General features: G+C 38.1%; 2 protein-coding genes across 2 annotated transcripts; one reads left to right on the forward strand and one right to left on the reverse strand.

Moving 5' to 3' along the window:
* The first annotated feature begins 10,299 nt into the window (after positions 1 to 10,299).
* Positions 10,300 to 18,913, forward strand: mier3b (mesoderm induction early response 1, family member 3 b). The gene is made up of 13 exons (XM_020648337.2): positions 10,300 to 10,323; positions 11,152 to 11,176; positions 11,459 to 11,604; positions 11,770 to 11,892; positions 12,031 to 12,154; positions 12,820 to 12,893; positions 13,004 to 13,076; positions 13,175 to 13,323; positions 13,439 to 13,520; positions 14,655 to 14,749; positions 14,839 to 14,966; positions 15,070 to 15,224; positions 15,852 to 18,913. Exons 1-13 carry the CDS (start codon positions 10,315 to 10,317, stop codon positions 16,304 to 16,306), a joined length of 1,638 nt encoding a protein of 545 aa, XP_020503993.1. The 5' UTR covers positions 10,300 to 10,314; the 3' UTR covers positions 16,307 to 18,913.
* elac1 (elaC ribonuclease Z 1) lies at positions 18,903 to 24,498 on the reverse strand. Its single transcript, XM_020648338.3, has 5 exons — positions 24,250 to 24,498; positions 22,281 to 22,487; positions 21,958 to 22,016; positions 21,215 to 21,425; positions 18,903 to 20,960 (listed from the first exon to the last, which is right to left on the reverse strand). Exons 1-5 carry the CDS (start codon positions 24,404 to 24,406, stop codon positions 20,488 to 20,490), a joined length of 1,107 nt encoding a protein of 368 aa, XP_020503994.1. The 5' UTR covers positions 24,407 to 24,498; the 3' UTR covers positions 18,903 to 20,487.
* Between the last annotated feature and the right edge of the window lie 1,473 nt (positions 24,499 to 25,971).

A 25,971-nucleotide genomic window follows, 5' to 3' on the forward strand; every position in this document is an offset into this window, starting at 1 on the left:
AACCGCAGCCAGATGGCCAAACATCAAAAGTTACCGTCAGGCAGCACTAATTATTGGACTAAAATTAGATCCTAATGTTCTCCTCTGCTCTTCAACGTGCAGGCTCCATCCTAAATCCATTTTATGGTGCTTTTGCCAGAAGTATGGCAGTGTTTTATGTCCTTATCTCATTCCTCTGTGTGTGGATCTTCTGCCTTTGATTATAAAATTAAGCATACAAAAATATACGTGGGAAGAATCTAATATCATTCACAGTTATTCATCAAGTTTGTCCTGGTCATGGAGATTGGAGAATTGTTGTGATATGTTTATTTATTCGACGACAGAGTGTGTAACAAATGGATATTAAGATCACAATCTGTAGTGAGAACAATCTGTGCAAAGATACAAATTAACTGAAGAGTCAGCAAATGATGAAATCATCTGATGGCTCTGGATACTACGATAACGTGTGTGCATGTGTGAGTGCGTGTGTGTGTGTGTAAACAACTCAAAGTGTGATGACACACCACATAGACACGGGGGGAAGTCTTCAGTATCATCCCAAACACTTCACTTCAGCCACCTGAAACATTCCTTCGACAAGGCCATTGGCTGTAAAATGTATTCTATTTATGTCGTCACAAAAAAAAAAGAGCAGGATCAGTTACAGATCCCTGTCACTGGTCAGGAAGTTTGATTATTAACAAATCTATCCAATTAAGACTATACATAAATAAGTGGTGACTATTGTATATCTCTTTAGACTTGTTTTATGATACCTATTTTATTCTAATTGTCAGTTTTTGTCTTATTCATACTATTTCTAATACCGCTTTGTGCACTATGCTGCTCGGGGAGACGTTTCCCTGTGTAGTTGTTTTGCACAATGACGATCAAAAGCTTGAATCTTGAACTTGATTCTGAAAAGAGTGAAATTATTGGAAAAACGTAAAGATAATCAGGCTAGCAGTACACATCTTGTTGATTGGATACTCTATGGAGCTATGACAGATAATAATAATAAAAAAAATAAAAAAAACTTAAACCATTAAACAGGACATGATTGTCTTGTTTTTGATGGCCTAACTATTGAATGAACTTGTTTAAGAAAACCCACACACTTTTTCTTCAATCATTTTGGGAGCTGGTGTGTAGGAGGCAGAGAGGACTCCTTTGTGATTTGAAAACTGGAAGAATGTGTCTGTAGGAAAGGGAGTTAGATGTGTGACATCTGAATTCATGTGTAAAAAAAAAGACGGGAGAATTTCCCAAGTTTTCAGCCTCTACATCTTCTGTCTCTCTCCTCTTTCACAAACTGTTCCTATGGTAGAATCTTCGGTTACCATGGAGACAGAATCACCCACATGTCTCGTCACGAGGAGCCTCTTATCCATGACAACACAGCTGTTTCCTCCATCCTTCACATTTGGCGTGTTGTTCATCACTTTGCACACTGTGCACTATACTTGAATGGAAGCTTAAGAGCAGAACTTCCTGCCTAGAGTGTTCAAGACGTTCACTCTCGCCTCACTGAAGTGGATCTGAGAATCTCATGAAGTTCAGTCATGTTTTATTCGTACAACTACACCTCAGAGGCTTTAATTATAGCATCACGTATTGGTGAGTTTTGAAAGAAATGCACCTTAAAAAAAACCATCTAAAATCTGCTTTTGATAAATGAAAATGTAGTACTATAGCCACTGAAACTCTAAGTCTGACTTTGTATTCTTATGTACAGAGTAATGATGGGAAACAAGTTTGAAGTTCGCGTCATCCTCACAGATATGGGCATTTCCACAGCAGCTGTTTAAAAAACAAGTCAAAAAAGGGCCGATCTCACATAAAACATGTGAGTTCACAAGAATGACGCAAGTTACGGATATATACAAACACCTACACAAGTCCACGCTGCGTCTGACTACAGAAAGAGAGGAAATTGATGTGCCCACTCACTGTTTCTCCGCCTTGAAGTGAGCTCTCGCTGCTTGGTGTTCCAAACATTTAGAGAAAAATGAGCGGAGCACCTGCTGAATTGCCAAGTTTGTACTACAGGATTTAAATGACATTTCCGACACAAGCTGTGTACAGATAAACACTGTAGTATGTATCTATCTATATATCCATGTGTCTGTCTGTCTGTATAACTAAAAGGGTGATAAAATCTAATCACAGTGTAGTTTGACTCAGTTTGAGGTCGAGTAGAGATGGAGCACTGCTAACACTAAGGCTCTTGGTTATTGCACGCGCTTAAGCTCAGCAGCAACAGCATAACCTGAAAAGACACCACATATCCCCAACAGACCGAGGGATTCGTATAAATGCTCAAATTGAATGCATTAAAGTTAAAGAGATGGGGAATGAAGGGCTGAGTGAATGAAGAACCTCTCAATCATGCTTCATTCAGAGTAAGTCTGCCTAACAATATATGAAATCTACCCTTATTCAGAAAAAGTATAGAAGTGTATTTTAATTTAAGGGATGTTATTAAAAGGTGAATCCAATCTGTACTTTTCTGACAACTCTGATACTTCAGTGCAGCTACAGGACCAACTAGTTTATGTGCATATTCAACTGAAGCAACACTGAAGTCAATTTCTGCCCAAGTTTTATAAGTAATTCCGACTTTTTGTTACAATATGGTATTCTGAATGACAGAACAGTCACTATTACAATGAGGGTCTTGAAGATATTATAAATACCACTGACTCAAAGAATACGGTTGCATTTTATGATTTATAAGGCCTTTCATTTTGTTTTCAAGAGGTTGATTAACATTGTTTGTCTCCAAATAATTGATAAATATTTTTAAAATGTGTTTGAATGGTAGAATGCAATGCATCCAAGTTGATGATAATCATTTAATAATACGGAATGGTGTCCCACAAACAGTGTTCCAGGGACCAATTTTTTCTTTGAATAAACTTTGTGTTTTCAGTTCAAGAACATTTTGCATATAATTGTTTCACTTCTCTAACTTTCAAATGTCACTAATAAAACTACATAGTGCACCTTTAATGTTTCACTTTACAATCCAGCATTTCCCCTCAGTGATAAAAACAGCAGTTATGATTACATCACTCACATATAAAAAGGAGCTGTGCTGGGGAAAATTGTAGCCTCTCTGACAGATAACTCTCTTCATGTAGAATTACACTTCACAGAATTATAGCCTCTATATACGCTGTGGTTCATGTGCCCTAATGCTGCAAAATAATCTCTTCAGGAACTAAATGGATGCTTTTAAAGTTGTTTATATTCACAGTCATCTGATGTTAAATTGCACTTTGACAAAAAGTTGAGAAGGAGGAAACTAGTAGGAGCACATGTGAGAGACACCAATAGTATAACAGAATTTAGTCAATGTTAGGCCTGGAGATGAATCCTTTAAGTGCAGAAAGGAGCAAGACATTTTTTTTTCATCAAAAAATTGTTTTTGCATCTGGGCTTTACAGTCAATACCTGTTTCTCAGACTGTTTCACTCGTATAGATGCTTTGTGTGATGTAGTCAGCTTTGCATAACAGCCAGAATGAGTTTTTATGTGCTATAAAGTTTATCTTCCAAAGGATACAGGTTTTCAGTCTGACCCAGACAGGTTTATTGTGTTCTATTTCTGCTAAAAGTATCCATCAGGTAATGTTCTAATGTCCAATTAATGTGTTAGGAGCATAGACTGACTATACACATGGACAGCATGCCTCAGCCTTCTCCTGTTGAACAGAATGAAGCCAGAATATCCCTTTGAGGGGCGCTGAAATATTGAGAATATTCCAGAGTCTGCGCAGCATCAGTTGGAGAGTCTCTGGGTTGATGTCACACTGTTTCCAATAATAGTAACACATGTAACACATCACAACGTAAGGAAAAAAATTGTGAACAGTAGACATGTGGGGGATGTCCACAGCGGAACAGATTCCTTTGTGGGTTTGAAGCATACACTCATGGTTACAGATAATTCAATGTATCTTATGTTGGTGTTCATTGGTCAACAGAGCTGTCAATCATGACATTTTAAATCATTTTAAAGCATAAAACAACTAGTTACAAAGGAACTTCTCAGAAGAAAAGATTAATTGAACACATAACTATCATGAAAACCAGGTTTGAAAATATTTTATGATGTGCATTTGGATTTTATATACATAGAGCCTGTCATTGCCTATATGCTGCAGCCTGGATATACTGGAGTGCTAAATATTTGGCTTCACTCCCAGGCAGCTCTTGGTCTGTCTATCTTAATACAGTATGGTTAGGAGTAAGCCTAGGGTTAGGTAAAACTATGACCTTAATTTGACCTTCCTTTTAAACACTTTGACTGTAATTTCATATGTGTTGTTGTTGTTGTGTGTTGTAGCTTGAATTAACAAACATCTACTAATGATTTAATGAAATGATTGATTATTTCACTGGGAAATCCAATTATTTATTCCACCTTTAATTACAATTTATAGTTGCATTGCACAAGCTCTTATGGAAATTCCCGTTCACCATAACAGCTTGTATTTGTTGCTCATCAACACTGCAGACTGAAAACAAGATTTATTCTCACAGACACAAATTGTTAGGAAAGCTGAATTTTCTTTTTGCCTACAAATGTGTTACTAACTCTAGTCATGGATTGACATAGCATAACGTACATATACATATACAGTATATATATCTCTATGTATATAGATATATATACTGTGTGCATATGAGCCCGTTTTCCCCATGATTTTTTCAAATTAAATTATACTGAATTCAGCAGCTTGTGTATGTTACTCATCAACAATATAAACATTGAAGAGGTTTGTTGACTCTGCAGGAATAGCTCCACAGCTGCCTACTGTTTAGAGATCCACTTTAGGGGATAAACACTGCACTAGTAAACACGCTGCACATGATGGACTTTCATAAAAGTCACCCAATAACAAGTCAAGACAGTCATTGCTGCAAGCTGACTGAGGGCGGTGTTTGGAGCTCAGAGGAAACTTTAAATGTTAAAGCTGAGTCATGAAGAAGACAAAGCTGTCACACATTGCCACCTGGTGGCGGGCATGCTCTATAAAAAAAGAAGAAGAAAGTCTTACTAAGATTTCAGGTGAGTGAATTAGTTTAGCTGTGCTGCCTTTATTTGATAATAACAAAGGAAAGAATAAAAATATGTGGTGCTTGTTGTTGCTCAGTTGTTTTTATCTTTAAATCTGATAAAGTTCTGTGATAAAACATCCTTTCTATTGAAATACATTTTGTGCTGACATCAAGTCCACTAGTTTTTTATGCACCTGTTACTTGGCCTTTTTATTTATTTATTATCCTTTATTTTAACAGAGAGAACCAATTGAGACCGAGGTCTCTTTTTGAGGGTTGCAGTGCAGCAATACAATAAAAGAGTTCTAGCTCTTTAAAAAATGGTATATGATACAAGAGGATGCAATTTAACCATCATCTGAAAACTGTTCCCCATAACAGGTGCAGCAACACTAATCGCAGTCTTTCTCCATTCAGTCCTAATCCTTGGTATTTTTAAAGTGACCCCATTTTCAGATCTGGTTGTTTGGATTGAGAAATTTGTAGACGGAAGAGAAGTCAGAGAAGGATGGATTTAACTAATGAGTGCCCTATAAACAAACAGAATACTGTGCAGCTTTTCTACTACGTTGACCCAACAAGGGTCAACGCCTAGACTGATATACTTTAGGTCACCATGGTGAGCATGAAAAATGACCTGTGATAAAACAAAGATTCATCCAATGGCTTTTTTGTATTTCTTGCTGTTATGCAAGACTTATTAATTTAAATAAACCTTAATTTAGGCCTTATTTTTAAAATGTGTGACTTAAAAGACAATCCTTGAGATGTTAAACACTTTCAATGATTACATTGTTTAGAGTGGACAAGTTAACATCAATGGGTTCAATGTTCTTCATTGAGAAAACAATGTATTTGATGTTTGTGGGTTTTAGATTGGTTTTAGACCAACCCAGAGCTTGTTGGAATGAGTTAAGATCAGTCTGCAACTGCGAGAGAACTTGACTATATAAAGGCGCAGAAATATATAAAATGGTACAATCAGCAAATTAGTTTTACAGTGTTTTATTTTATCTGTACCGTCATTAATATACAATGAAAATAGAAGTGGTCCCAGGATAGACCCCTGGTGTTCTCACTTTGGTCTTCCCCTTTATGTAGTGGCAAGACATTTGCAGCTTTCCAGACTTTGGGAATAGTTCCACTTAAAAGAGATAAATTAAAAATATGAGCGACTGGCCTAGAAAATCAGTGGCACGGCAGGAGACGTGGGTCTACTTTATCCTCCCCTATAGAAATCTTTTTACTTATGTTAAGTAATGAATGAAGTACCTCTTCTTCTGTAAATTCCCAAAAAGGAAAATAGATTTCTATGATCAGTATGACTGAAATATTTACATTGACAATAAATGTTCATAGTGGATGTAAACCTTTAAGTATTAGCTAAAACATCCAGTCTTCACATGCATAAAGAAGTTTAAGAGAGGGCAATATAATGCAGTATCAGGTATAGGTGAGTGTAGTGATCTGACACCATGCAATCCCAAAAAATGTCAGCCATAAGTACTTGTTCAATAACTATATGTATGCTTTTTAAAAACAGGATATTGCCGGTTTAGTCGGTATTGGCAAATACTCAAAGTTGTTGTATCACATCAGGAAGGAACAAACTATTTTGGAACAGAGAGTATTGTCTAACCCATCTATAGACCGTAAATATTACTGGAGGAAGCCTGAGTGATGTCACCCATCTGTTACGGCAGGGGGCCTTGGTGTCCCATCGATAGCTGTCACCATGCTGGAAATGCTGTCTCAAGCTTACTTTCAGTCAGCGTAACGAAAGGCTTAAAGCTGGAGCTGAGGTAGGTCTTAAGCCTCTTTACATACTGTTACACCCAACCCGCCTGTCAGTCAGGTCAGCTACACGCCTTATTGTGAATAATGCTCATCCTTCATAAAATCAAAAGTGATGAGTAATGAAAAAGTTCACCCCCGCACTGTGTGTGCTGATCGAGACATGAGCTCATCAGAACAAGTTCATATAGTGTCGTACATCTCTTAAATTAAGTACCTCATGAAGAGGAGAAAAGGTTTTTCAACTATTGTATTCTAACAGTGTGACTTGGTTGCTTCCTTATTACGTATATGTAGCGATTCATTGTTAAATAACACTTTATGTTTTCACCATTTACAACATGAAATACCCCAAGAGTTTTTAAAACATGCAGTTCATTAAGTGCAATACCCTTCAGTAATTTGTCATACAAACAATAATTAATAAAAACAGCTGATGTCCATTTCCAACCGTAACATAATTGATAATCATGAGGAGGTTATTAGTTTTACAATGGGTTTCCTGATGCTCAGTCCCTCTCACAGCACATCAGCTGAGTGGGCAGTTGCTGGAAAATCACACAAGCAGTGTAGGTGTTGGCCGGTGTTAATCAGCCACATCCGTTTTACGCTGTAACAATGGAGTGTGACCCTCTGTCACCCATCTCGCCATCATGTACGTCACAGGATAACTTGTTGACCTGACAAATTCACTCATTAGGTGAGGGCCCACTTCTTCCTGGCTACATTGTTCTGTAAAGTAGGCTTCAAATAAGCTTTCAAATGCTAGAGAGAGACAGAAAGTAGTGGCTGCTCTTATTTTGCACCATATAGAAACAAGGACGTCTGCACACGAACAGTAAACGGCTTCAACTCAAAGGAGAGGAAGAAATCTTGGGCAGCTGTTCAACTTAGCTATTAAAAGTCTAAACACTACATGCATTAATTGCTGTTTAACTGTATCTGATACAACTAAGGGTCTTTAATGTTTGTCCACATTAGCTGAAGTAAGACCTAAACAGAGGTGGTCTGTAGAGGGATGTGCCTCTGAACAGTCTGAACACTGTGACTCATGTGTTTGCAGAGTCCTCCAAACAAAGCCCACGCTGCCATCCTACACCTGATGGGGGATTCTGTTTTCCAAGGATAGTAGTGTATACTTACAGTGACAAGTGAAAAAAACCACATGTATGATTCCAGTGACAAACATGTAATCATCACAAACACCCACCATCTGATGAATGCACCTGTGTGGTTATTGTACATTTATAAATAAAGGACTGTAGTTATAAATAAAAAAAAACACAACAGCACAATCAAGCAATTAGACTCTGCAGGTACACTTCTGTTAGAAAAAGAAAGCAGCATGATGATCCCAACACTCACTCGTTTATTTAAAATTGTGAGCACAAAATGGAAACAAAAAGTAATTCAACAATTTCAAAACACATGAACAACTTCCTGTTTTGCTGCAGGGTGGACACCCACCTCCTGTCCTAGATCATAATGAGACAGGAAGCAGTTTGTCACTAAGCCCCTGTGCACAAACATCTGCACATCCCCCAATCATAGCAGCTGGTGTACAGGACTCACCTTGAACCTGTACTCCAGCTACTGCTGTTCACTATAAAACTCTGTGGAACTATAACACTGAAGACTTAAAAAAAAACAACTAAAACACACAACAAAAACAAACTACTTAGATGGACATCTGTTGGTAGTGAAGCGTACACAAGGAAAGTCAAGCTGCTTGCACAGACAGCCTGTTTTACATGTTTCTGTATGATCAAACATACTGAGGTTTCAGTGATCCACCACAGCAAGTAGAATCAATCAGTTAAGCTTTATTTATATACCACTGTTCATACAAATGAAATGCATTTCAAAGTGCTTTACAGCGACTGAAAAACAGGTGAAAAACCATAAAATAGACAAAAAAAAAGACAAATCATGGTAACAATACAAATGGATTTAGAAGTAGAGACTAATGCACACCAATAGCAGTAAAATATACGTTATTAAACAAGGATTGAGGAAGTTTATTTGTCATTGTAGTAGTCTACAACATAATTCAGTATGACATTCTCAACAAAAGCAGCACCAAAAGATGATACGAACAAAAATGGATTTAGACGTAGACACTAATGCACACAAATAGCAATAAAAAAGCAATAAAAATGAAATTAAAACAATTAAAGGTAAAGAGTTGAACAAATTGTTAAAGATTTACAACAATTTAAATATTTAAGATAATAAAAGAGTGAAGAAGATTAAATACCTACATAAAAGCCAGACTGAATAGTCTTTAGTTTCCGTTTGAAAGTATCAATATTTCCAGATCCTCTCAGAAAGGAGGAGGAGGGTAACACGGAAAGGCTCTGTAGTGGATTCTTCTAAAGAGTACTTTTGCCCTCTGCTGGCCAGTAAGCTCACACTCAAAAACTTGTTTCAAATAATGTTCATTTCTGATGATGATTTCTGAATTATTCAACTGTGCCTTAAAGGTATAATTCATATTTTTATTCACAGTGTTTAGAGTACTTATTAATGATACTGATGGATTTACTGAAATTAATTAACCAAAGACAGAGATTATAAGCATCAGTCAGTTGAACGTTTAGAAAACTGGAATAATTTTCTTCTGAATGCAAAAAAAATAACAAAAACAATTAACTAGGCTATATCTTCAAACGAACCTCTGCCTACCAGGCAAATAAATGTGTTGACTTTTGAATAAAATAAGAAAACTGGGAACAGTCCTGAATTTTGCTTTGAGGCCAGTCTTAATGATTTAATAGGCTAACAAAACTGCTGTAATTCATTAAAAAAACACAAGTGAACAAAAACATGCTAAAGAGAGATTGGAGGCTACTTCCTGGTGAAATTGTTTACCATATATCTAGGTAATAAATGCTCAATTGTTAATTATGTTGACAGACTCCAATTCGTACATTGGTATAATTAAAATTAATCTAATGAAGCTTATGTCATTATGTGAGAGTAATAGCTTTATAAGAACATCCTATGGAATGGGACCTCCCGTTTTAATTGAAGGTATGGATCCACAATAATAATAATAATAATTTAGTTAAGAAAATTGATTGTCAACACTGTTAAACAAACATTTCTTTTAAATTCCCTTCGCAGCAGTGAACAGTCTCCGCTGCTGGTAGAAAGAGGAAATCAGCTGGGGATGTTCTGGGAAGCTTCCAGTTAAATGTCACTCTTTAGATTTAAACATACTCAATCCCATGTTAAACCATGTAGTCTATATGTTTGGGATTTCATTTAATCTCGAATTTTAAAAAAACGAGTAGCCTATTTTTTTTTATCCTCTAGATTAACCGAGTGAAAAACGATTCCAGTGAGTCTGATCAGTGGTTGGTTTAAACCGGCGTCACGACTACGACGGTCACCTGGAGCTCTGATTGGCTCAGCCAGCTGATCCGGGTACTGCGCGAGAAAGAGCCCATTAGCTAAAGGTACCAATATGGCGGAGGTAAGAGGGAAAACAGGGGAGAAGCAATCGATCTTAAGTCGACATTTTTAGACAATTTGTGTTGTAGTTTTAATTTTTGTGTTATCGATTGGAGACGTAATAGTTTTTGCCTTGTGTACGGCGTGTTTTGTGTCACGGTTGTGCGTTTTAATGCCTAAAAAAAAGCTTGAACGCCCGGACTGATCCTTCACTGCGAGGCCGCTGCGCCGTCGACTCTCTCAGCTGCTCCGGTGTAAATTGAAACGTAAATTTAACGTTAGCTCGCTGGTAAAAAGGAAATAACACTTTATTCCGTGTGTTATGTGAATGAAAATCATTTTTTTCTCTGTTGAGTCTAAAATAAGTGGCACGTATTCTGTTGATTGTGTGAGAGTCTGTCGATTGCGGTGCCGCGCAAAATAAATTAAGTGTTTACATTTTGTCGCTGCCGAGCCTGAACTGTAGGTTAGCCTGCTGGCGAGCTAACACTTACAAGAGCCGACACTGCGTTAATCGCACTATCCCCCTGACATATAATCGTGTCTATATGATGGTCTTTTAGGAAAGGATTCATCTTACTACCAGGATTTTTTTTTAATTTTTTTTTTTACGAAAAATCCAAGTGTGTAGCATTTATTCTCTGCAAAGATTGTTTTAGCCACCTATTCCAGGTAACGTTAGCGGTGTCTGCAGCTCCACAGCCCAAGAGTTGGTCACAATTCAGATTATTAAATGCATTTTACATCACTGAGCTATACTGTCTCTTTAATGTTAAGCCGATAGCTGATGTTGTTAAGCCCGAGTTTCAACCATTGCAGTCGTTTATGTTCTGATTTTTGTCTTTTGCAGGCTTCCCTAGGGAGTTCAAGTCCAGGTAAGAAACTGTAAACTTTAGTATTATAATGACAAGATATTATGTAGTTGTACAATATGTGAAACGAATAAGAACATGCATGTTTTTTATTTTTTAAAACAAGTAACACAATTATGATAAATGTTTTATTATAGTCTTATTTTAGAGATCTTACATTTCATTTTGAAAAAGTTGTCATTTAAAAAAATGTTTCTTGATGGTTGTGAATTATTAGTTTTCAGAGCATCACTAGTCAATTCTTGTGCTCATAAACGTCTGTTTGTGTTTCTTTCCTTCACTCAGTTGGCTCTTTATCGTCAGAGGACCATGACTTCGACCCAACGGCAGAAATGTTAGTTCATGAGTACGATGACGAGAGGACTCTGGAGGAGGAAGAGTCTCTGGAGGGAGGGGGGAATTTCCGCTCTGAGATTGCAGATCTGGAAAAGGTGAACTAATATGCAGAGATTTAAAAAAAAAAAAATCTGCATTCATGCAAAGAAAAGTTTACATGCATCGTTGATGTTGTAAGCGAAATTTGCAGTGTTTTTCAATCATACAGAGCAAATTCATAATGCCTTAACTTAATTAATGTAATTACTTTTTTCTGCCAGGAGGGGAACATGCCTTTGGAGGAACTTTTGGCCATCTATCGCTATGAGGCCTCAGCAGGCTCCAGTATAGACAGCTCCTCTGGAGACCTGACAGATGAGCTGCCTGACATGACTTTGGACAAGGTAAATAAACTTTAATATGTGGTGATGGTATATAGTTTGTAAATGTCATTAGGGTTAAGTATTTAATTAAATATGTAATCCAGATATAGTGTTGTACTAGCTGCTCAGTATTCAGTGGTTATTTTTCTGTCTCAATAGGAGGAAATTGCCAAAGACCTTCTGTCTGGAGATTATGAGGAGGAGACCCAGTCCTCGGCGGATGATCTGACCCCTTCTGTCACCTCCCATGAGGCTACCGATTTCTTCCCAAGAACGCTTCGATGTAAGTAACAGGTTTTTAATCTGTTTTTATATTGATCCATTTGTCATTATGTCATTTAGATGTCTTAAAATTAGTGAATCTAGTGCCAGTAAAGACATAATTTTATGGGTTTTTCTTGTCTAAACAGTCAAAAACTAAGAGAAGAGTCCTTTCAGCACACGATGAGACAAATTAAAGCTCCTTTTCTTCACAAATAAGAATTGTTAGACCAGCTTTTCAGAATTACAATTTTTTTTCTTCCCAAGTTCTAAAATGCAATTTATACAAATAAATAATTCAAGAATAGTTTAGTTTAAAAAAACAACAACTTTTGAGTTATATTTCAACACCGATATTTATTTTCTACAGCCACAGGAATGTGAAACTTCAAAAACATTTGTGTGTATTTTCAGATAATTGCCAGTAATATGATTTTGCTGCATTCTGAAACATTAGAGCAAAGTCTTACTTTAATGTCTTTAACAAGTCAGTATTTACAAGTAGAACATGGTTTAAGTTAGACTTTCTCATCTAACAAAATCTTATAAAATAAAGTACCCCCCCCCCCCCATAAAGTATGCTGTTTGGTTTAGTAAGCACTATGACTACAACATGTTGCAATGTATGATATTGCCTTAAGCAATTGTGTCCCTTTTTAACAGTTTTTCTTTTCTTTGTTTTGTCAGCCAACGCTATCTCTGACGGCGATAAAGAGTCCGAGTGTGATGATGATGGCCCGAGCCCAGAGGACTCCAGGAAGGTAAACCACTCATTTCAGTTTGAGATGGGTCACAAGTGCTCTTTGGTTTGTGTAGAACTTCCTCCATAGTAGTTTTCTCTACATGCTCTAATGTTCTGTTCTGATTGTAGGAAATAATGGTGGGAACACAGTACCAAGCAGAGGTGCCTTCTTGCCTCTGTCACTACAAAGATGGGGAGAAAGGTAACTCTTCCTTTTTGTGTTCAACAGGTGTCTTTTAACCCCAACAATGAATACAGGAACAGGAGAGCCATCTAACTGTAATGTACTCTGTTTTTCAGTGTATGAAGATGATGATGAGTTATTATGGAGCCCAGGTACATTAGCAGAAAACAAGGTTAGGAGTTTTCTGTCGGACGTGTTGTCACGGACCACAGATGAAAAGGCGGGCTGTGATAAACCAGGGACGCACATACGAGACAATGAGCAGGTCAGTCCATGACTTTATTAATAAAGCCTTTTATGTGGTTACACACAACTGAGCGCAGTATTATAAATGTATTTGAGCTTATTCCCAGCTTTGACCGTCCTCTCTGTCCCTTCAGGCTCTGCACGAGCTTGTGAAGTGCAACTACAACACTCGTGAAGCTCTAGAGAGATACTGCAGCCGTGTGAAGTCCAACAAAGGTAAGAAAAGGAATCAGCTTCTTCATGTTGTCTGTAGGATGATATCATTTACACTTAATGCAAGACTTGTCATTTAAAAGAAATTCAATTCAATTCAAAAAACTTTATTTGTCCCCAGGGGGCAATTCAAAGGCACACAGAGCAGTAAATTAACAACAGTGCAAGTAAACAAAACATTTTAACCTACATATAAAGTGTCAATTTAAATACAACTTAAAGCTTAAACTTAACTTAAAAATACAAAATATAAAAAGAGTAGATATAAGTGGACAGTGATCGGACTAACAGATGTAAACAGATGTAACCAGAACTATGTGCAGTAGTGACCAGATGTAAACTTAACTATATGCAGTAAACGAGAAATAAATATATATATATATATATATATATATATATACACACACACAGAGCTATGTGCAAGCAACTTTAATGTTGCAGTTGCAAAAGTATTGCATCCAGTTTGCTCATTGTGTCAAAACAAAATCTCAGCTTTGGTACTATCCTCAATTTATAAGTTAAATTCTTAAATAGTGGAACCATCTGAGGTTAATATGGACATTTTCATGTATTATTTGTGCCAGCTAAAGTGGCTACGATCACCAGTAAAACATTTCCAAGTGTGCCTTGGAACTTTCATAGTTGTTAAGCAAACCGTGTAGGTATTTCAAAGAACCTGCAAAGCATAACATACTCACTCAGGTCTTACAATCTGTCGCTTTAACTTTTTTCTGTTCAGTGTTTGCTTTTTTCCACCAAACGTTAGGTGATTCAGTTTCTTCTCAACTTTTTTTATTTAAGAGCAGCTGGGGTCACATCTGTGATCGATTTCATTTATCTTCGAAGTGTTTGCTTGTTTAAGTGATAAATAGAAGCATAAACAGAAACGTTACTTTGTTATAAACACATCAACAATAACCATTCGATACTCTAAACTACAGAAAGTTGTATTAAAATGAAGTCTAATTGACACACTGCTTAAGTTTATAATAATACAACAATTATTGGTCCCACTAATATACAACTTGACATTGTATGTAACCCCCCCTTTGTATCGTCATCATTTTTAGTGCGCTGTAGTTTTCCATCATGTGTTTTAACTTTTGTTGTAATGAGAACTTGTGGGTTTTGTTTCAGAAAAATCACCCCCGTGGTCAGAAGAGGAATGTAAGAACTTTGAACACGCACTACAGATGTACGACAAGAACTTTCACCTCATACAGAAACATAAAGTGAGTCTCGTTTTTTTTTTATTCGCCTGTTCCAAACACGAGCATGTATAGTTGTGAACGGTTTTCAACAAATCCTTCTTCTTCCTCAGGTCTCAACGCGAACAGTTGCTGAGTGTGTGGCGTTTTACTACATGTGGAAAAAGTCGGAGCGCTTTGACTTCTTTGTGCAGCAGAATCGGTTTGGGAAGAAAAAGTACAGCAGTTATCCGGGTGTAACGTAAGTGACCAAAACATTCAGTGTATGTGTTTACATTCCTTTGTTAATCATGTGTGTTTAATTTGGAAGACGCTAACAGTCAATCATGTGTTCTTCTATCCAGCGACCTGATGGACCGGCTGGTGGATGAGGCGGAGGGACTGGCAGTGGACAGCTCCTCCTCTGTGTGTTCTGGAGCAGGTGGAGGAGGTAGGCTGGAGACCACCACGGACCAACAGCTCAGCCTGCTCAACTCCATCACTGCAAGCGATCTCACAGGTCAGAAACGAGACTTAGTCCTGCAGTTATGGAAAAACCTTGATAAGAATAACTTGACTACACTAAGGCCAGAGATATTCTTGCTTTTAACACGTGTGTTTGACGTCTGCCTCGCGTCCTCTACAGCTGTTTGGTAGTTCACATGCTCCAAATTTAACACGACCGCAAGTTGCATCATGCACATGAACCGTAGGGTCCGTGTAGAGGCAGACGCGACAGAGTCGGTGTCCCCCATGTCTGTAGTTTGCTCATTACTGCATTGAAATGACATCCAGTCCAGTCTTTGTTCTTGTTCCATTCAGGAAGTAAGATCTGGAATATGTGTTTTTAAACACTCAGAGCATGTTTGGTCTTTGAATCACCTTTTTGTGCCCCCTAGAGGTATCCTCCAGTAACACGCACAGTGCATAGCCAAGTATGTGAACAGTTACGCTCATGCCGCAGCTGGTTGCGTACTCAAATACAAAGGATAAAAAGCAAGTATATCTCCGGCCTAAGGAAGACTTTTCGAATGGGGATGTTGTTCATTTGTCTGTGTCCTGTAGTTCTCCCGCCCCCTTGGTGTGTTGACCCAAGCATCTTACGGTTTTCAGTTAAATGTTAATTAAGCATCCTGTTTCCTTGCAGCCTTGAGTAACACCGTGGCAACCGTGTGCAGCCCTGCAGAGGTGAGCTGTCTGGACTCCTACAGCTTTCCTCCCCTGGAAAGTCTCCACCGCGGGTCCCTGAACCATGAAGAGTCCCTCGGGTTCCCTTCTAACGGAGCAGACCCCGACTGTCTCAACATGCTCTACCACTCCGAGCTAGGAGCAGTGTGCGTCAACAAGGACTGCGAACGGCCCTCCAAAAGACTCAAGATGGCCCTCCCTGACTCCTTTATCAATGACGTGTCAGTGGGTAACCTCGGAGTGGACTTCGAAGCACGACGGACAGCGACACACCACCACAGAATCACTGGCGCCAAAATGGCAGTGTCTGTCACAGACTTTGGGAGCTTGGCTGGCAGCGGGGAGCCCAACGGGTTTCTGGGAGCACACGCACGGCACCACACACAGCACACTGCAGCACTTCAGTCAGAGTGATCTCGTCGTCTTCCCTTTTAAGACCCCTCATCCTGCGTGTACATAAGACTGACCTCACTGGAGAATTTGATTTGTTTAAATTCTATTATATATATATCTATATATATGTATATGAATATACTTTTTGTTTTCATTTTCTTGTGTAATATGACATCAGTGATGTCTATCATATAGAACTAAAATCTTGATTTCTCTCAAGAGTTTATATAGCCATTTATTTTATTTTTGGTTTGCGCGGTCTTGGGATGTGTAACGTCCATGTACAGTGGGGCCCAGAGGCTGCAGTAGGAGGGTTGTGTGTCTTCCTCCCTCACAGCTACACACAACATCTACAGTATGTTATCCTGCCATTCTTTCCAGCTGCCAAAGTTGGCAACGTTTTCTGCCTCTAGTGTTTGTGTTTAGTTGCTTGTCTTTTTAGTTTGAAGTGGTACTTTCATTAACTTAAACTAGTGTTTGGTTTACAGGTACTGTTTAGTATCCAGGCTGGTGCACATGGTTTAATTGACTCCTTATTAGACCTGGCTAGACTTTGTATGAAGAGCAACACTAGCGTGGAGATTAGCTCAGATTCCAGGAAGTGTTCGGCTTCAGCTGCTAACGCGTTCCACGTCCTTTCCTTTTTTCTTTTCTCCTGTGGAAGCTTGTCTGTAGTTTGTCTGCTTGTTTACTTCTTAAATCTTCTGAGTTGCCAAACTGGAACATTTTAATGTTTGCAACAGTTCTTTTTTTATATATATATATACATCACAAGTAGTCAAACCTCAATTCTAGACCCTGGTTCAAACAGGTGACAACAAATGAAAACCTGTGCACAAAAAGATAATGGAAGTCAACTTGTTTCACAGTTTGATATGATTCTTTAGATCCTTTGTTCCCCAACAGGACATTAGTCAGGCAAGCAAACCGTAACAGCCATATAACGATGCAGAGATGGAAGTTGGGTTAACGTAAACAAACGTATCATCAGGCACCAGAAATGATGTATTTATTATTTTGACCATTTTGTGAGATTTTGTTGAATCTTTGAACACCCATAAACTGTGCATGTCCTTTAGTTGTAGTATTAAAAAACAAAAAAAAAGCTCCTAAATTAACTTTTGCCACTTTCAGACCACTTAGCGAGCTTGGGTAAACCGTTAGCAGTATTATGTCTTTATTTAAAGCCACTCTGTTTTCGTATTTAATCTCTGCCTAACATAACAGGGGACACTTTATATAGTCGGACCCACCGTTTCTTGGGGTGTCATAGCAGAAATGGGGCTGTTTGTCTTGACTGAAGTCCACCATTGTGAATTGTAAAATGTAAAGCGGTCTTTTCGTCAGTTTGATTGGATGCAGTAGTAGTGTTTACTTAAGTTATCTATGCATTGTGCTATGAATAATTAGTTTGTTTCAGGGGTGCATCATGTTTGTCATGTCCTTAGGTTTAGTGAATCACCTTTATGTGTGTACAGGCGGGAGTCATGCAGAGAAATCATCATCGATTTTTTTTTTTTTTTTTTTGATCAAGTCATTAATTTTCCACGCCCAGCGTCCGAGAAGAGATTCACTTCTGCTTTTCATGTAAATAATTAGCAAATAGCCTTTAAAAAGTCTATCAACTGACCTCTTACACTTGTGAATCTGTGTCCATACAAAGGTTTTAATTTGATTCCTTGTCAAAAGGCAATAATTTGTAGATATGTACAGATATTTTTGGGGTTTGAATTTTACCTGGTTGACTTGGTGTTTGAATTATTTTTCTCTCTTTGGAAAGTCACGATCCCCAGGACTCGGCTGAAACCATGCATGCCAGCTGGGTCCCTTTTCTCGAGTGCACCACTGAAAAAAACGGCTTCACTTGAAGACGTATTGATATTAACTCAGTGTTGCAAATTTGCATTCACAACTCGCAGCCATGTGTAAAAGACGCTCATCTATCTTTTCTTTAAAAAAAAAAACAAACTCTATTTACATGTTGTCGTCTATATTTGTCTCGATGGTAAAGGGATGGCTGCTGCTCTGAGTATGTGGAGAGCTAGTTTCTCTTTGAATGCAACGTGCATAATGCAGTAGGTCCTCCAAGCTCTTCTAGCTTTAGCAGTGATATTTATTTCACCTGTGGTTTGTACAAAGACTCAGAAAAACTGTCCGAATGTAAAGGCCATTAAGTAGTAGAAGTAGGTTTTTCACCACCCTGTGAATTCTCAAAAATGTGATATTTTATTGACCTCTCTGGTATGAGACTTGTGTGTGCAAACAAGCACTAAACAAATTTATTTTATATTTTGTATTGTGTTTTGAAGTTTAAAAAGGAAAAAAAACATAATAGCAGTTGTGGTTTTGAAAAAAGAAAAAAAAAACTCAAATCCTTTGATGAAAACAAGAACACCTTTGTAAAATAAAAACCTACAAAACGTAAAAATGTATATCCAGAAATATAGACAATCAAAATCTTCACTATGAGAAATGTTCAAGAAGCTATCTTTATTGTTTATAAGAATTGTACATAAACATTGAGTTGTTTTTTTTTCTTTTGTTAAACATTATTTTGTATTTTCTGTTGTACTTTAATACCTTGTGTACAGATCCAGAAATAAAGCTCTGGAAAAGGTTCACAATTGATCACATGTTCTTTATTTATTATTTATTTATTCACACTGAAAATGTAAAAGAAGAAAAAAAAACCATTCAGTTTGAACAGTTCTGGTTTCAGCACCAAGTGTTTGTAATGTAAGCTGACAGAAAATAGAAGACTGTAGAGTGAAGAAACTGCAGCTTGATAGAAACAGATTACAATCAGTACAACTTCTGAGGAAAAAATGATGTCAGCATATTTCCACTGACTTCTTTGTTCTGGAGTTTGCAGCACAATCGCTGTATAACCTCCTTCAGCATGATGATGTTTTGCAGAGAAGCAGGAAGAGGTTCATAACTTAAAAAAGAAACTCTTCCAGTTGAGCTACACCGTGCATCTCTTTCAATCGAGTGCCCAATTGTTCTAGAGTGATTTGTTCAGATTAAAGTCATCGAGTAGGATCAACTCTAGAAATCAGATTGTTCCAAAGATTAAGATCAACAGGTCGGGTAATCCAATCTTATGTTTTTATCTGGATAAAATCTCCAGTTTGTGGAGTTTAAACTTGAGAGTTGGAATAGAATAATCAGGCTGATTAGAGGAAGGTAAAATATTTTTACTATGTTGATAATTTAGACGTAGTCATCATATTTTGCACTTGAAAGTTGTGTTGTTACAGTGAATAAAGTAGACATTAGTCTGTGAAAAAAATGAAGGCTTTCCTCTCCATAAAATATTTCACCAAATAGCTGTGAATATGAAACATGAAGTATGTCATAAAAATAGGCTGTGAGGAACTTGGTCAGAGGGATTTTGATATCCCTGTGGTCAAAATACGAAGCCTCCATTTAAAGAATTGGTGATCCAGATTTAGTAATCCCTGAAACACTGTATCTGTATCAGGTTGATCCTTTCCAGTTTCCCCTGATTAACTTAACTTAAAAAGAAGAACAGTGGATTTCCTAATCCAGATTCTTCTTATCCAGAATAAAACATTTGAACTACTGGGCCCTGGTGATGATGTGTGATGTTGATTAAAGGCAGTTGGTGGACCTTTTTTTTTTTATAAGAAAGTTTTTTTGGAGCAATTTGTGCTTTTATTAGAGAGATAGGACAGTGGATAGAGTTGGAAAGTTCCAGATTTGAACCTGGACCGCCCGCTTGGAGGACTACAGCCTCCATACATGGGGCACGCGCTCTCTGCACCACCAGCGCCCCAGTAGGTGGACCTTGAGCTGAGTTTTCAATTTCAAACTCAATTTGAAAGAGAATCTGGACAAGACACTTCAGAAGTTCTCAGAAACATTCAACATTTAAACATCTTGGTCTCGCTTTCATGAGCCCGAGCTCCATACGATGATGGTGAAACATTAGAAGCTGTTAGTTTGACTTTGAGCTGAGATTGTTTCGCCAATTTACCTTTAATGAGAGATTATCGATTATAAAAGATTAGCTCATTGTAAAGCTAATTTAGCATTCCTAAATGAATGAAAACAAAGTGTGCTTGTTATGTATGGGTGTGTACTCAACATGCTTACCTTTCAAAGTGCCCCGTACACTAACACAGTAAACAGACCGCTGTTCTTTTTGATGGAAGCACTAAACCAGTACATCATGTCCTTCATCTCCGGAGAGGAATGGGTAAAGTCAGGAAGTCCTCAGCCAGAGTCACTTCTACACCGCTGTCCTGTAGAGCGTCTTCAGCCTGTCTCTTGAGCTCTGACATGTCGTCCTCGTCGCCCTCCCTCTGCAGGGAGCAGGGTTTGTACCTCTGACTGAAGTGGTACAGCACCAGCCTCCGGACACAGCAAGCCCGGGCCACCGCCGCCGCCATGTCCGGCGTGCTGTGTCCGTGGTCCACCGCCTTCTCTCTGTGCTCGTTCCCCAGTGTGGCCTCGTGAACCAGAATGTCCGCTCCTCTGCACAGACTCAGCGGCCCCTCCCCGAGAACTGAGCTGCAGTCTCCTAGGACACAGACTTTCCTCCCGGGGATGGCTTCTTCCATCACCTCGCTCGGCTCAACCACACGCCCACTCTCCAGAGTTATAGACCCGCCAGCTTTCAGCCGCCCATAAAGAGGTCCTGGTCTCAAGCCTGGGGAACAATGAAATACAACACACACTTTATCTTCCTCAAAAAGTTCATTGTCAAAAGTTTTGGCAGCAAATCAGAAAAAAAAGGATATGTAGCAGAACATTTGGTTTCTATTTGTTAAACATTAGGGTTATGTAATAAACACTTTACTTCAGATGACCTGCTGTCACATTCTTCCTCTTTATCATGGAAACTGTCCAGATAAATAAAGATAACGATAAAAGAAATTTAAAAAAGACATCAAGTGCATTTACCTAGTTCTTTCAGGACCTCAGTGTTCAGTCTTCCAGGTCGATCTCGCTCGTGGACGCAAAAACCAAAGGAGGGCACGCGGTGAAACAACCTGAAGGCCTTCACCACAAACCTCTTGTCTTCAAACAGGAAGTAAGAGTCACTCGAGACGTCCAGAGCGATGGTCCTGCCCGGCCGCTCCTGAGGGTGCAGAGGGCCGTAATCCGCCGTCACCTGCAGAACACAAACTCTAGAGTGGGTCACACTGTGAGGGCTCCTGATCTGAGGAACACATCTGCAAATAAATCTAAATCGACAAACGTCTAAAATATCTACAAGAGAAATGTGGTGACCAAAATGAAAACATTTCTCAGCCTGTCTCTTGAAACAACAAGATATCGAAGTCCTGACTTGAGTGATACAATACTCAGATTTTATGGTGCCAAATATCGATATATGGATTTAAAAAATGTCAACACTGCCATTTCTCTGACAATTTGACTCCCCCGCTTCACCTCTTCATTACTCCTCAGGGTGGCGCAGACAGAGGTGAAAAATTGGTTGGTGGAAAATGAAGCAGAAGACAACAGCAGGATAATGTCAGACAGCAGTGAAAAGAATTGATGACATGAAGCGTGATAAGAGGTCAAACTGACACCGATTGACAGTGGATGAGCTCGTAAATAAAACCTACTTCAAAATGTTGGTGCAGACAACTTTGTATCAAACAACATCATTCATGTTCAAGAACAGTCTCATAGTCTACCTCTTGGCTGAGCTGTCCCTCCTCTGGACTCTGGTCCTCTGTGGGCTCCAGCTCGTGAACTGCAGCAACAGACAAAATAAACATCACAACAGGACCTGAAACCTAACGAGCCGCTCTCATTGGATGATTTTAAGAGGAAGTTAAATGATGTATTTATGGATGTGGGCAATCTTGACAAATATTTGCTGTTTGAATAAGTAAATGTTTCATATTTATCTCTCTCTATTGTGTTTGTATGTGTGGCAGCTTGTTGTTGACTCTGCTGCTTCCTGTCACTGCTCATTTTGCCTTAGGAGAAGTTTTAAGAGTGCTTTTGGACTTGCCTACGTAAGGAAAGAGCAGCTGGGATCCAGTGAGGCCAAGTGTCACCCTCAGAAAGTGGCGGAGGCCCCGGGGCCCGTAGATTTCCACACAGTTGAGGTTCTGCTGGGGGTCTGGGTTGGTGTTGAGGCTCACAGTGCAGAGAAGACCAGGCAGGCCAAACAGATGATCTCCATGCAAGTGGGAGATGAAGACCTTGGTGATTCGACCTGAAGAGAAAACATGGTATTAAATATGATACTGCACACTGTGCTGAATGAGAGACAGCAGGGGGAACTTTGTTTAAATGAAAAGACCAACATGTTAAATATCTTCTGAATTAAATCATAAAATCATCAGACATTTAGGAAACATCCAGCTCTCTCCAATGTTTTGAACTTTGACCGCAGTATACATTTTAAAACCTTCGTGTCAGTTATATGATGTTCCCTTAATCATGGGTAAATATTTGAGGAAGTAACTTAGTAATTTAAAATGTAGTCTGCGGTCAGACTGATTAATAGAGACTTTCACTGACTGCTGTCATCATATTGAGTAACTGTAACAGCAGGCTGCGGCGGAGCAGTACAAACAGTTAAAAGTCTCAGTGATATTATTCTCTTACACTTATCAGCACTCATGGAAACGCTCTTATCCAATCAGAGTAAGCACATTTGTATTCACATTACAAACATTTAGAACCAAGACCAGATGAGTTATGTGAAGGTGAGTTTGGTGGCTCTGTAGACAACAGTAAGGTTATAAAGTACTTTTACTAGGCAACATTTTTTTTTAATAAAAGTACCTTTTCCTTAGGTCAAGAGTTGTAGTAAAACTAATCAAAGTAATTTATGTCTTATCTGTATTTGACTGTGACCTTACAGCTTGTACTAGTTAATTAATTTAAAATGATCACTGTTGAAAAACTTCAAAATGATGTTGGGGTTGTATCAAGTCAACTTTGGTTATATTCTTTAATAATTAGATTTAATTATTAATAATATAAATAACAATATCATAAAACTATGTTTATTCTCTCTCGGGGCACCACCCTGTACTCAGGGAAATATAACCAAAATATCACTCAAATCAGTCTCAAATTAGTTATTTAATTATTAATAATATTATTAATAATTAATAACTATATTTAATAAATTGAAGGCGTGAAATCCGTACACAAAGCCTTCGCACCCAGCTTATATCACAATGCAAATACAACCAGTAACCACAAACAACTGCTCTCTTAAATGATAACAGAATTTATTTAAACAAAGCAACATCAATCCAAAATCAATGAACTTAATCAAACAAATAACTATTATAAACTAATCCAAGCAACAAACATTATCAAACAAGGCTTGTGGAAGAGGTGTAACAGTGTAATGACTTAAAAGAGAATTTTCCAAAGTCAAGCGCTGTAGTCTAAAGAGCAGGAAGTAATGTATTTGTGATTCGATTATTATGACCATAAAAGTGATTTTATTAGAAGTCATTTCTATTTAAATTTTCTCAATGAATTTGAATGTTTTTTCAAAGTGATAAATGTAGTATTAAACAACATGAGATCATGTAAAGTGTTTATGTTTACACTAAACCTATAAATGATGAAATAATTTAATATTATTGTAGCATTGTTTTTTTTCGGTGTGGTAGTTTGCAGACGGTCCCTGAGCTGTGAGTCACATCCGGGCTCCTAAATTGTCCAACTCGGAGGAAGACCAATATTTACAGTCTATGAGGAAGAATCGTTTTTTAGGACAAGCCGGAAGTAGCTCACAGTCGGTGACGAAAACGATCTGTGAATATGTCTAACTTTACTGAACTGGACTTTCCGGTTTCGGGCAGTCGGAGTGTGTTACAATTTATGAAAAGTTGAATTAAGGGTAGTTTTTCTTACGATAACTTCTCAGAAGTTGGTCTACTGTGACTGGTTAATTCTAAAACAAAGTTACAAAGTTAAAGTTATTGGTAAGAGAGGAACTCCTCACTCACCGGCTCGCAGCTGGCTCTTCATCAGTTGGGTCTGGGTCCCCTCCCCGCAGTCAAACAGCCAACACTCCCCGTCCGTCCGCAGAACCAGAGCCGAGGCCCCGCGGTGAGGGGACGGGTAGGCCGAGCCGGTCCCGAGGAAAGTCATATCCATGGTCATCCTCCCTCAGGTACACGCAGAGTGGCCAAAACAAAACAGTAAGCGAATACAACTTCAGCGCCTCGCCATGCTCAATGTAAACAGTCCAACATTGATGACGTAAGATGGGCGACAGTGCAACGCTGACGCCGAACTGATTTTTCTCATTTATTTTAATTATTTATTTATTTGTTTCGTATTGTTGTAGGCTATTCTTTCATTTATACTTTACTGTATGTCATTTATACGCTATTATATTATATTATATTATATTATATTATATAAATCCCCCTTTCGTGCTTCTGTCTATTTTGCTGAAGCTTTTGTGCCCTATTGTTCTTTAAATAGTTATTGGAAAAGAGTCAAAACAGAATTTAATTCATAAAATAATTCATACCATAATTCATATCGTAATCTAGATTTTAAAAATATAATCAAACAATGATTTGAATAATTAAGATATCTACTAAAGGATTATTTAATAACTAAATCAGAAAAAAAAAAAAAAAGTACATTTTAGCCAGTATAAAACAGTTTTTATTCTTCATTTGCAGCACATAGATATCTAGAAACAGCACACACTTGCTGCTTCTGAAGTATAAATTCTAAGGCCATATTTACGTGAAACAAAAAAATATATATTTGGAAGGACACAAAACTACATGAATACACTCTCAGATGAATTTGGAGTACATTTTCTTTAAAGGGACGAGACTCACATGACGAGCAAACTAAAACCTCCTACAGGAAGATGATACAGCAAACATCAAGGGATAGGCACATAAATCCGCTGTGACTGTGGATCGTCTGGTTTTCTTTTGAATGAAACTACAACATGTATGTGGAGATAACTTTGCTTTCACAACATATGCATGTTCACAGCCTGAAGCTGCACGTTGAAGACAACACAGTGACATGTTCAGTTCTAAAAAAAAACACAGTGCTGTGGAGTTGTTTGTCAGCAGCATGCTGTGAGGTCTGCATCATGGACCATGAAGTGGATATGAATACAGTGAACATTGAGCAGGCACTCCAGTGTCAGCTACTAAAGGTCTTAATACAACATCCTGAAAATACAATTTACACCTTGGGCTGGCATTTTAAAATATCTGAAGACTTATGTGTGACACTTCTAATACTTGACAGCATGTATGACAATACTATAAATAAATAAACCGACAGCTATAATGTCACTGGTTAATATCTCAGACTCAAACACATTTTAGCTTTAAAGACTTTGTGTCTGTTGAGTGAATATGTTCAGGCTTCTTCTATTCTTACATTTTGAGAAAGGGCGACTATCCGTACTGTCTCTCCGGGACAAAAGCAAAATATCCAACTGACCGGGATGTGATTAGTTTGTAAAATCTAACTGGACTGTAGTTCATATATCACCCCATATCTCACAATAGGGTGAATGTTCTGATCATGAGGCAATCTGATAGTAGACGAGCAGGAATATGAATGTAGTGAAGATGAAAAACCTCTATGAGAAGGTCAAACATTTAAGATTTGACATGTTTTTTTTAAATGTTTTTGACCTATTCCCCAAAAGAGTTACAATCACTTTAATGCAAGTAATATAT

Source organism: Labrus bergylta, chromosome 2 (assembly GCF_963930695.1).
Source record: "Labrus bergylta chromosome 2, fLabBer1.1, whole genome shotgun sequence".
In the NCBI taxonomy this organism is placed as follows: Eukaryota; Metazoa; Chordata; class Actinopteri; order Labriformes; family Labridae; genus Labrus; species Labrus bergylta.

Excerpts from the sequence above, each read along its gene's own strand:
- mier3b (XM_020648337.2), top strand. Across the intron at positions 11,177-11,458 it reads CCTAGGGAGTTCAAGTCCAG|TTGGCTCTTTATCGTCAGAG; the intron begins GTAAGAAACTGT and ends TCCTTCACTCAG. Across the intron at positions 11,605-11,769 it reads AGATTGCAGATCTGGAAAAG|GAGGGGAACATGCCTTTGGA; the intron begins GTGAACTAATAT and ends TTTTTCTGCCAG.
- elac1 (XM_020648338.3), bottom strand. The coding sequence starts at position 24,406 with ATGACCATGGATATGACTTTCCTCGGGACCGGCTCGGCCTACCCGTCC. Across the intron at positions 22,017-22,280 it reads GCTGCTCTTTCCTTACGTAG|TTCACGAGCTGGAGCCCACA; the intron begins GCAAGTCCAAAA and ends CTGTTGCTGCAG. Across the intron at positions 20,961-21,214 it reads TGAGGTCCTGAAAGAACTAG|GCTTGAGACCAGGACCTCTT; the intron begins GTAAATGCACTT and ends ATTGTTCCCCAG.